This window comes from Musa acuminata, chromosome BXJ1-6 (assembly GCF_036884655.1).
Source record: "Musa acuminata AAA Group cultivar baxijiao chromosome BXJ1-6, Cavendish_Baxijiao_AAA, whole genome shotgun sequence".
Taxonomy (NCBI): Eukaryota; Viridiplantae; Streptophyta; class Magnoliopsida; order Zingiberales; family Musaceae; genus Musa; species Musa acuminata.
Window position 1 is genome coordinate 42,925,805 of NC_088332.1, and position 11,696 is coordinate 42,937,500.

Genomic DNA, 11,696 nt, shown 5'->3' on the forward strand with positions numbered 1-11,696 from the left:
AGGTCAAATAACTCCTCCATAATTAGTATGAAATAACCGTAGTTATTTTACTTTTGAAATAAATTGTCATCACAGTCAAAAATTTGAAACCACACAGACACAATTAGAACTAACAACTATACTTGCCCAGCATCAACTATTAAGTCTACAAAAAATAACAAAATTTTACATTAATCATTCAAAGATAAAGAGGCTGAATAGCTCAAAATCTCTCAATCATTTGTGTTGACTAAGTTCTACTGGCCAATGTAGAATCTCCTCTCAGCAATTTCTGAACGTATAGCTCCCCTGCTCTGTAGGAAGACCGAACCTGAAATACCATCAAACACAAAAAGGAGTGTGAATTACCAAGAAAAAGATAGTACACTGCTTTACAAGAGACGGTTTATTACAACACCAGAGTCTAGTAGACTGATTCCACAATCAACCTATAAGAGCACATAAACTAACTCAGTGTGCTGAGTTAAAGAATTATCTGGATTTGCATTCAAATTATAAGGGGGTCTGAGTTGGTAAAAGAGGAGAAAACAAAGGATTTGAATCTGGTGTATTTTGTGTTAAACAATGTGATCCTTGTACTCATGAAAGAACTTATAACATCATATGTGGTCGACATCATAAATCAATGCATGATTACTCGAGGATTTTACCAGGCACGGCACCTGCGAGTGTTCTCAAATGGTGAACATCTGTTTTTAGTTAGTGTCACAAGATGAAACTTTTAGGCTAAGCTAAACCAGCATAATATGATGTCATCAAAGAATCAAAGAAAAGCAGGAATATAACTACATTGCTCATCTACTAAGTGCAACATAAATTCCCAAATCACACTAAACGACCTCGTTGAGAGACAAGACCAAACATAATTACCAGTGGTCCACTAGCAACATAGCGGAAACCAGCAGATTCTCCATATTCTTTCCAGAAGGCAAACTTCTCAGGCGTCACATACTCTTTGACCGTTAGGTGTAGTGGTGTCGGCTGTGAAATATCTCAGAACCATAAATGTCAACAAAAAAGAAAAAAAAAATCCAAAATGCTATTGCTGTCTAACCTGCAAGTACTGCCCCAATGTAAGAATATCAACACCAATGGCCCTTAAATCAGCCATTGCTTCCTTTACCTCCTCATCTGACTCTCCAAGACCTAGCATGATAGAAGACTTTGTAACCATCCCATCCTTGCATAGCTTTGCATGCTTCAGGACATTTAAACTCTGATCGTACCTGCCAAACAGAAAAAAGCTAATGCGATCAGAACATGCATGTATTCACACATGCGACAAAACTGTGGACTGTTTCTCCTTCAAATTTTGGTAATAAGTCATCCGTTTGCCGCTTCCGCTTCCGTTTCATTTACACGCATATTTTTCCGTTTCTTTTGGTATCAAATCATTGGTAGATCCAAAACAATGCATATTTAGCATAAATGAAATGATAGTTTGGTTGGAAACTATATCAAAATAGCATACAAACTAGCTCTGATACCAAAAGAAACGGAAGCGACAAACGACCAATGATTTGTAAGAAATGATAAGCACAAAGAACTATAGAAAGCTTAAAATGCTTACAAAGGATTGGACTTAGACTTCTTCTCAAGTAAGACTCTGGTTTTTCGACCGATGTCTTGCAAGAGACTAAGCTAGAGAATATATAGAGGAAGAGGATAGAACCGGGTACTCATTGGGCCCCATCGCATTCTTATCTCTTCTTCTAATATATTTCTAGACTTCCTACTGAAGGAAAGGATATTCCTTAGTACAATTATTGATGACACTACGAGCGGCTCCCCGGGGCTCAACTCGTTTGACAGCTAAGAAAAACAGGTGCTCTACCCCACGCAACTTGTTTTTACTTGGCGGCTAAGAAAAGTAGATGCTCCAGCTGTTGCAGGACCTCTAAAGGCTAAAGCTAGTTGTCCTTTGTGAGACGTCTTTTGCCAGAGATAGAGCCTTCTCCAGTTGTTGTTGCTGCTGGAGGACAACTGGTAACCAGTCCTTGTACCAGTTGTCTTTTCCACCGCTCCTTCTTTGATATTCTTTAGTCTTGATTAGGTGGATGTCCATGAATTGCTGTAATGCTTCACATGCTTGTAGGGAGGCTTCCTTTTGAATTGCTCCAAGTCTTCTTTCAGATAGTCCCATTTCATCAAATGTGAGTCCTTCACGTGTCTTGGCTCTGAGCTTATCCATTTCTTGTTGGTATTGCAGGAGGAGGTCGCCTGGTTTATTAGTTGATTCAGGTGTGCAGTGGCCCTGAGGTTTGGTTTGGCTTGAGCCTCCTGAGTGGCTTCTAGGAGAAGGAGTAATGATTCGTTCGGCCATCCTGCAACCAAAATATTTATTAGTCGAGATAAAGAGTCGGCTAGAATGTTACTATCTCCTTCGATGTGCTCAAATTTGATTTCAACGCCGCTTCCAGTGATGTAGTCTACAAAGGCCATCCATCGGACTCTAGATGGTTTGTTCTGAGTGGACTTGTTGAAAAAGCTTATTATTGCTTGACAGTCAGTTCTGATCATAATTTCCTTTTTATCAAGAAAGTAAATCTTCAATGCCTCCAGGGTTTTCATGACTGCATGCATCTCAGCGTCTATAGTGGACTTGATTGGGTTGTACTTTCCGCTGGCGTAGGCACATACCTTCTCAGTATTTCTGGGGTCGTATTTTTGTTTTTTCCATTTGCAAATACCTCCCCATCCTTCCATGCATCCGTCTGTTTCAAGTATTATAAAACAGTCTTCAGGAGGTACCTCTAGATCAGGGAGATTTTGTACCAGGCTCTTAATCTTTCTGATTAATTTCCAATCTTGCTCATTCTGCCTTTTCTCGCCAGTGGGGCTTGTTTTTGAATATAATGGGCCTAGAAGCCTGCCCAGGTTGGGTATATAGCTTCTTGCATAGTTTAGAATTCCCAGCAATGATCTGAGGCCTTTCTTGGTAGTAAGGTCTTCTTCCTGATATTCTGTGATTCTTTTAATAATATGGGGCTGTAACTTGATTTTGGAGTTCCCCAAGACTGTTCCAAGAAATTCAATCTCCTTTACTGCAATTTTCATTTTCGTTGGGCTTAAGACAAGGCCGTTTTCTTGGCATATTTCTAACATTTTAGTGAGGTGTTGCCCATGCTCCTTTTCGTTTTCTGAGAAGACAAGAATATCATCAATGTATACTGCAATGAATTGTTCAGTACCTTTGAAGCAGCTATCAATTTTTCTTTGGAATATAGCAGGGGCATTTTTGAGACCAAATGGCATTGCAAGCCATTCATATAGTCCTTCAGGAACCCAGAATGCAGTCCATTCAATGGAATCAGGGTGCATGGCAACTTGGTGAAAGCCCGATTTTAGGTCAAACTTTGAGTAGATTTTGCTATTGCTGACCTTTTTAAGGATGGTATTGATACCAGGAATGCTGTATTGATCCTTTTCGGTGATGTCGTTGAGCCTTTTGTAATTAAAAACCATCCTTTCCTTCCCCTTTCTTTCAGCTCCTGTTATGGGGTCCACCGTGGTTCCTGAATTAACAATTATAGCAGTAGTACGGTGCTTACTTTTGCTTGGTCTGATAACCCCTATTTCCAGTAGTGCTTTTACATGCCTTGAGAAGGCTTCCTTTGCTTGTGGTGTTAAATGTCTAAGGGGTTTGTCCTCCACCACGAAGTCTTGATTCTTAATCTCCAACCTGCAGGTTATCTTGTTCTTTTCCCAATGTTTGAGGGGATCTTCTCCAATATAGCCTTGGGCCTTTAACTGGTCTAGTAGGCTTCCAAACTTGGCCCTTATATCTTCATTGCTTTGCTGAGCTTCTGCAGAGTAAAATACTGCCTCCTGGATTTGGATATAGTCATCTTCTTCCAAATCTAGTTCTTCTATTGCTGCAGCTGTTGAGATATAGGGCAAAGTATTAATAGTCGTTAAGTTTTTGTAAAACGTAACCGTGTTACCTTCAATCCTAACTCCTCCTTGCATTGCCCTTATAAAATTACATCATATTATCATTTGAATATCATCCCCAAGCTTCATTGAGAACACATAGGTGTAAGGAATCCTGAAAGTGTTGTTCCCAATAGTCATTTTGCCTCCCCTTAATTTTTTGTTCGCTGTCGTTTTGGAGGTGATCCCACTGAAATGCACCACATAAGGGTTTTCTTCTATTGCAGCTTTTGGTACAGCCTTCTCATCTATGCAACAAGTGGTAGCACCTGTATCGAGTATAGCATTAACTTCAAAAGGGGGAATATTCATAATTTCCATATGCACCTTTAAGTTGAAGAGCATATTCTTATATCTTCTTGATCCTCCCGTTTCCTTTGTTTCCATAGAGAGGATTTTCTGAGTTTCTTCCTCCAAGAGAACAAGGGCCTCTTCATTTTCTTCTTCTTCTTTGCTTTCTTCAGTTTTTCTTTTTTCAAGCCTTTGTATTTCTTTCAGGAGATCGGCCTTCTCTAGCCTTAACCAATCTACTTCCAGTACTTCCCCTTCCAATTTGTCATATTTTTCCTTTAGCTCTACCACTTCGTTTTGTAAACGGAGGTTTTCCTGAGCTATGGCTATAGATTGAATATGCATTTCTTCTAGCTCCTTGGCCTTTTGTCGTTCAAATTCAATCGCCATTTTGAGCCTCCTTATTTCTGCTTCGCAATGATTAATAAAGTCTTGTTGTGTTTGAAGCAAGTTTCTAGGTTCATACCTTGGGGGTTCCTCCATCATGACGGGGGTCCTTTTGTCAAAGTAATATATGCTACACATTCCACACGAAGTGATCTTGCATAAGGGACAATGTCTCCTATGCCTTCTTTGTGACGTTCTCTTGCAGCATTTGCACTCTTCCAATCCTGGCGGTAGTTCTGTGTTGATTTCCCATATGTGTCTGCATTCAGCTTGTTCTTGGGAAACTTGTATTCTTGCTCTGTATCCTGTTTTAGGTCCTATCCACCAAGTTCTACTATCTTCTATTAGAGCGAAAATTTTATGGGTGAAGGAGTGAATACCATGCTGTAGATCTTCTATGTCCTCTCCTTCAGAAATTGAATAAATTGCGTCGCTTTGGTTTTCTCCTTCTTGTACAGATAGTATTTCGTATTCATCTGGAATATCCAACTGTTCAAATATAGCAACTCTTTTGATATTCTTTCGGTCATTGGGGCACTCTCTTGCAAAATGCCCTTCTTCTCCACAAAGGTAACACTTACATTTCTTATTTCTTATCAAGTGCTTTCTCTTCTCAATCCTTGCGTGGGATGAGTGAGGTTTACCTTTATAGGTCGTTGATCTTCTTACCCCATATTTTCTTTCAGGTTTGTTGTAGTATCCTGGGATAGGAATTTCACTGCAAAAGGACAGGTCCTTTAATGCTCTTCTAAATGCAGCATCTTTGCATTCAGCTTCTAAGTATTTATAGGAGAAGAGTATTCTCGGGATTACTCCCATAGTGTTTCCCCTATACTTTGCTTCAAATGCCTCTTTGATTCTCTTTCCTAGCTCCCCTGGCATTTTGGACCATAGCTTTTCAGATAATTCAGGGCCCAAGAACATCCTTCCTGTTTTGGATGCCAACCTCATATAATCATTTAAGAATTGAATAATATATTTGAGGTTAGTACAGGATAACCTTTCAAGGTCTCTGTAGGCTTCTTCTTGCGCTGTTGTGGATCCCTGGAATGGATCTTCTAGTATGAAGATCGTCCTTAGTTGTGAGAGGATATTTTGTGTTCCTCCCGTTCCGTCTCCATTGGCTAGAAGTAATTGGTATTCTTCTGGATAAGCCATTCGCCATTGGATCCATGCCAATTTTTCAGCTTCCCCGAGCAAATTTTCAATAAACTCCATTTTTGCTAGAGGATCTGTAAATCCTTGTGAAGATACCAAGTTCTTCGTTATTGATTCCCACCTCATAAATACTTCATCAAACATTCCCAATTGGGATGGGATTATAAATATTGCTCCCTGCTGCTGAAAGGCTGAAGGGGGGTTCCAGGCTTCTGAAAAGTTCTTTGCCTTGAACCTTGGTTGTCTTGAATGCCCTTCATATTCTGGCCTTTGGCTTATGGATTCTATATTCACAGCCGGAGGGTAATTTACTGGTCCCATGGTTGAGTCCGCCGGTGGCCTGTAATTTGACACAGCAGATGATGAATATACCTGATGAGATAATTTTGCTAACTGGGGGTATTCCATTACTAGTTCTTCTTCCAGTCCTGCTGCAATTAGTTCCCTCTGAGGCTTTCGAGGATACGGTATCTCTACTTCTTTCTCTGAGATATGGGTATCTTGAAAATAGGAATTCAGGCCTTCGCGTAGTTCTTCTGCTTCATCTTCACTACTACTTGATAATTGAATATTGACAGCTATTGTGTGGCTTCGTATTTCTTCTTCATCACTGAATGTTTCATCATCCACAGTGTTATAGTGGATTCTGCTGGATGTCGATGCTGCTTTATAATTATCAAAACTGATCGAAATCCTTCCGTCAATTAGGTTCCTACTCCTGAGCTCAGCAGGTTGCATGGGGATTGAGACTTGCGTCGGTCTAATCATCCAGTCTCTCCCTCTGATTTCTGCTGTGGAATAACTTCTACCTGGTAGAGCCCTTATGCCATGGCTTGTTAGGTAATCCACCACCCCTGAGATTTCATAAGCAAAGGCGACATTCGGGGTATTTGAAAGCCGCCCTACCATTCCTCTGGTAATTAATAGATTTGCTTCTCCATTCTGCCATGTGTCATATCCACGGGTTAGTATAGAGAGTTGTATATTGCGGTAAAAATCTCCTACCGTCATCATAGTATCTGGTACAACATAGACCAGTTGACTTCCTCTGGTCAAGTCTACTTCCATGGTAGCAATGATGGACCTATCATCGGCCCATCTGTTGTCCCGGAACACTAATAGTGCTAGTGTCCCTTCTTCCTGCCTGTGGAGTGTCTGAATCCTTGTTTGTAGGATTCCAAGATGAATATATCTCATCCCGCTCCTAATTAGTTGGTCAAAGCTTTGTTCTTGTATGAAGGCCCTGTCTTCTTGGTTATTGGTGACCAACATAGCTTCTTCCGATCGATGCGTGTAAACCCTGTGGTGTGCATCGTCCCTCCTTGAGTGATACAGTATTTCAGCTGGTGCTATTGCAGCTCTTTCCCTCATGGATAATTGTAGCTGTGCCTGAGGGTCTATTTGTTGCTCCAGAACTTGTATGTTTGGGTTTGGGTTTCTGGAAATTAGTTGTCCCAGTCGTCTTCTAGCGTTGAATATTCTCCTCTGGTTTCTCCTGTAGTTTCTGATCTGATCTTCTATAAGAGGAGTTGACGTGGATACCTCTTGGGTTCGCGTTCTGGAAGTCATCCTTTTGCTTCCTGAAAGATCTTTATAGGATCCTTAAAAACCAGGATTTTTCCTTTCGTCTCTTTAGGCCTTTCTGAAGGACCCAGGTTGAGATTTGCCAATTTGGTAATAAGTTCGTCTGGTACTACTTCAGAAAGGAATGACTTCCAAATAACAGATCATTGGTAGATCCAAAAGAAACGGAAGCGGCAAACGACCAATGATTTGTATTCTGGACAAAGTTTGAAGTTTGAAGTTTGAAGGATACTAGTGCTGGGAAAAGCTTCTCATTGAAAGAGTAGGTTATTTCAAATATCATGAAGTACTGATGTAATTTGTAATTTTGCTTTGGTTGTGCTTAGGGATGTTCTGAAGTAGAATAGTCACCAGCCTTATTCACATAAGCAGTGTCATTATTGCGAGTTATGTGAAGTAAAGTGAGATTGGAAGAGCTTTATTACCTATGCGGTTAACTTTTGAGCTATTCATTGCACAATATAAGAAGGAAAAATTGAACTTCAGTGTCAAATAGATGACTCTCAATATGCTTCTTACCCTGCCCGAGGATCTCTAACAATTCTTTGCAACCGCCTCACGGTCTCAATGTTGTGGGCAAATACGTCTAGGCCAGAATCTGCCAACAGTGAGACAGCCTCAAGATCTCCTCGAAAATCAGAAGTTAGACATTCGACCAAAATATCGGGTTTAAGCTTCTGCAACACAAACAATGTCATAACCTAGTGAGTTTGTAATGAATAAAAGAAAAAAGGATTTACCTCATTGATGTCCATAATCATAAGGTACAGGTATAACAAACTTAGCAGTAAATAAAGCTGAATATAAAGAAACTACAAAAGCTTAACAAAAAGATAAACCATGAACCTTCAAAGCTTTGACTGTCTGAGCAAAATGGCCACTTCCGCCATCAGGTAGGTCATCACGATCTACACTTGTAAGCACAACATAGTCCACCCTGCCAAACATGTACAAATAGAAGGTCCATGAGCCTTTGTGCATGATAATCGATGTCTACAATTCGACAATTCACAAAGTAAGATATAAGAGATCTAAACATACTAGTTCGCAACAAGATCAAGATCTAAAAGTATCACTAGGATGACACAATCAAGCACTTCCTACAACTTTGATAGAAACAGAAAATGCCTACCCCCAACTTGCAATTGCCTTAGCTGTGTTCTGGGGCTCCATAGGATCCGGTGGTGCCAGGTTTCTGCTGGTTTTCACCGCACAAAATCTACAGCCACGGGTGCAGGTATCCCCTAGAAGCATAATCGTCGCAGTCGCAATACCATCCCCTTCGCCGCCTGCTCCTCCCCCTCCATTCCAACACTGCAGTTAGAACACCAATCTTTGATGAGTCAAGTAGTACACAGTGCAAGTATACTAGAGACATATGTCTCCAACATAACATATGAACAGAGTGCACTACCAATGTAGCATTACAATAGGATATATCTTTGAAGCCACTTCTATAAATAAGCCATATTATGCTGTCATCTATAAACCCTACTTTTCAACTGCTGGCAGTCTTTAGCAGTTTAAAGATCTGACTACTTCATGCAAGTCGAGGGTTGAATGATCCTAGAAATAACAATTTCAACATATTTAAGCACCAAATGCACGGATTGAATTTCTAAGCACGAAATTATTGATTGCTTGAAAAGACTAATTCGCGTAGTTTACGTCAAAACTTGGACCTCTCCGATGTTGGGGCATTGCGCCTCCACGCAGACGGTGTTCAGCTTCAACTCCGCAAGCGACTCCTGCAGCCTCGCGTACTTCTCCCCATGCGGCGCCCTCTGCCGCAGCCACTCGGGCTTCCTCACCGTCGGATCCCGGCCGGTGTGCAGCCCCATTCCGCCCGGGTACGGCCCCGCCGCCGCCGACGACGACGATTCGAACAGCTTCGACGGCGCCGGATTAGGTTTCGGATCCGCCCTGTTCGAAGCATCGACCGCTTCAGATCGAACAACGACGTTTAAATTCCGGGAGCTCTTGGACCAAGGCTTGAGGGAACCGATCGGAATCGGCGGGCCGAAAGGGCTGGCGAGCGATTTCTGAAACATTTTCGCCGATTGAGCTCCGAAATTGATCGAACAAGAAAGAAAGCTCCCGTTCTTGATCATTTAAATCTTTGGTGAAATCGAAGCGTAATTCCATAAATAGGCTTCTTGTGGAGGCAAATTGCGGAAATGTACGATTGCGTTTAGTTCGTTCGATCAACATGGAACGGCTGAGGATCGGAATAACTCGTGTTTTAATCCCTTGGCATGGAAGTTATTTAGGGGAATTTGAGAGGTCGGGGGCGACGAAACCTATGCTGGGAACAGCCTTTTGAAAGAGATACCTTTTCTACTTATCTTCCGCGACCCAAACAGTCACCCTCGTAGCGACTAGCAAGACGGCGTGGGGCCAACATAAGTCGCTCTGTCTCCGGGGTTTGGTGAGTCGGGTGTGAATTGCGTCGAGTACAAGAAGCACTGGTGTTTTGGAAAACACTGTTTCCTGCGTTTCACAATGTTAGCAATTTGAAGGTTTTAAAAAACACTTGTTTTACTGAAACTTCTAATAATCTTTTTTACCGATCCTTCGGAAGAAAGATCTCAGCATAAATCTCCCTCTAATAAACTTTAATGAGAAACAAAATACGGTGTCATGCACTCCTACTTCAGTGTCTAAGACTTAATTATGATACAAGTCAAGGGCAGTAAACGAAGAGATTTGGAAGACTACCTCTGCACTGTGTTTGTGCAGGAGTTTGGAAGACCACCACGACCTGCTCATGTGGTGAATCTTTGTATGCCAATTAATATGTATCGGTGGGGCAAAAATTCCCCGATTTCCCTTCAGAACATACTAATTTCATTATGCTCCCATCACAGGGAATGCAACAAGCAGATACTGCATAAGCTGATAGAACATGAAAGCTTTGTAAGTGTCGGAAATGACCCATACAAGAACAGAACAGAAACATGAGTGCCGTGCTCATCAAAGAAAGATATAATTGACCCATACAGCAAACAAAAACAGTTGAGAGCAAAGATCGAGTGATGTACAGAACAGAACCGCGACACCAACTAAAGAGCTCGTGTGTTCTCGGCCAATGTAATGGTCTCCCTGATTCCAAGGTCATGAAAATAACCCAACAGGAACAGCGACAGAAAGGCCTTTTAACAATGCATCAAATAAATAGAGAATGTTACTCAGTTGATTGATCTAGAAATCTCCATGGAAGATTTATGGTACACACTTTTGACACCAAGATTATGAACAAAGACAAACTTTTGAACACTAAAATAGAACCATTACCACCATTTGCAAGTAGCATGTGGTGCTTTCTTATAAATATAAAGTGGCATCCGCACGGCCTTGAAGGCTCGACCCACAAGATTACAGAAGAGAGAGACCCTCGCAGCTCCTCGTGTGAGGACAAGGAATCTGTAACACACGAGAGGCATCCACAAATCCTTTAAGCTAAGGAGTTATCCTCATTAAAATGGCACGGAGAACCAAGATAGCATCAAAATCTAGCTCCCTGGAAGAAAAAGTAGGTGCAAATCCAACAAATGTTCTGATCCAGTTGCAACATCGACAAAATACTTACAAATATGCTGACACTATTCTGTTTCCAAGATAGAAGATGGAATTGCCACAGAAAAGAGAGTGAAAAGACTGAAGTTTATCAGAAATCTACAGTTGTAGGTATCATAAGCTACCAGCATGTTCAGAAAGGAAAAAAAAACAGCATGCTTCAGGTAATCAAGGAGTATGTATATGGTTTGATACTGAAAAGAAATAATGTAGAGATGAAATCACATAAGTGCTATTTGAAGACATCTAATTTATCTTTACGAGCATCAACCAGGAACTGATTCAGAACTTTCAGGCCTGCTATTACCTCCATGAGTACTAACACGAACAACAGGCATGGATCTCTGAGCAAAATCAAGTAACACCTTACGCTGGTGGTCATTTGTGTGAGGAAGACTTGCATGCAACAACTCAACCGGCATCTCCCTGCTAATAGCTCTGGTTGCCTCAGATCCCACAACTGCAGTGCTTGGTGCCTGCATGAGTAACATTTGCATTATACTGTCATATTTACTAAGACAGTACTTAGTAAGAAGCCCAAAGAAAGCATCGAACGATGCCTGCCATAAAGTTCGACTAGAGACAGTATAATTGTTTGCAGCATGAGGGTCTGTCAGAAGATCTGTTGCTCGATCCAGAACAGACTTTATAATTATGCTAGCTCCATCACCAGCTGAACTTCCAAGAGGGCGAAGAGGTGGTTGTTCAGATGAGCAGACCACTGCAGCCAGGCAAGCACTGAGTGCACTAAGTTCCATATTGCACGC

General features: G+C 41.3%; 2 protein-coding genes across 4 annotated transcripts in view; both read right to left on the reverse strand.

Annotated features, from left to right (window-relative positions):
• Positions 1–3: 3 nt before the first annotated feature.
• On the reverse strand, positions 4–9,453 carry LOC135677135 (lipoyl synthase 1, chloroplastic-like). Of its 2 annotated transcripts, XM_065189086.1 has the most exons (7): positions 9,036–9,446; positions 8,486–8,667; positions 8,200–8,290; positions 7,873–8,030; positions 1,055–1,226; positions 871–981; positions 4–310 (listed from the first exon to the last, which is right to left on the reverse strand). In XM_065189086.1, the coding sequence occupies exons 1-7, from the start codon at positions 9,402–9,404 to the stop codon at positions 230–232; spliced, it is 1,164 nt and encodes a 387-aa protein (XP_065045158.1). In that variant the 5' UTR covers positions 9,405–9,446; the 3' UTR covers positions 4–229. The 2 variants fall into 2 exon arrangements, with proteins under 2 accessions (XP_065045158.1, XP_065045157.1); XM_065189085.1 differs by lacking the exons at positions 4–310; positions 871–981; positions 1,055–1,226 and adding an exon at positions 1,520–2,324 and having other exon boundaries at positions 9,036–9,453.
• A 1,437-nt stretch (positions 9,454–10,890) lies between these two features.
• LOC135677136 (protein PAT1 homolog 1-like) overlaps positions 10,891–11,696 on the reverse strand; it is a 9,624-nt gene continuing 8,818 nt past the window's right edge. For both annotated transcript variants that reach the window (XM_065189088.1, XM_065189087.1), the window contains one exon: positions 10,891–11,696. This exon is cut by the window's right edge and continues 1,574 nt beyond it. In XM_065189088.1, coding sequence (XP_065045160.1) covers positions 11,196–11,696 — 501 coding nt within the window. In that variant the 3' untranslated portion in view covers positions 10,891–11,195.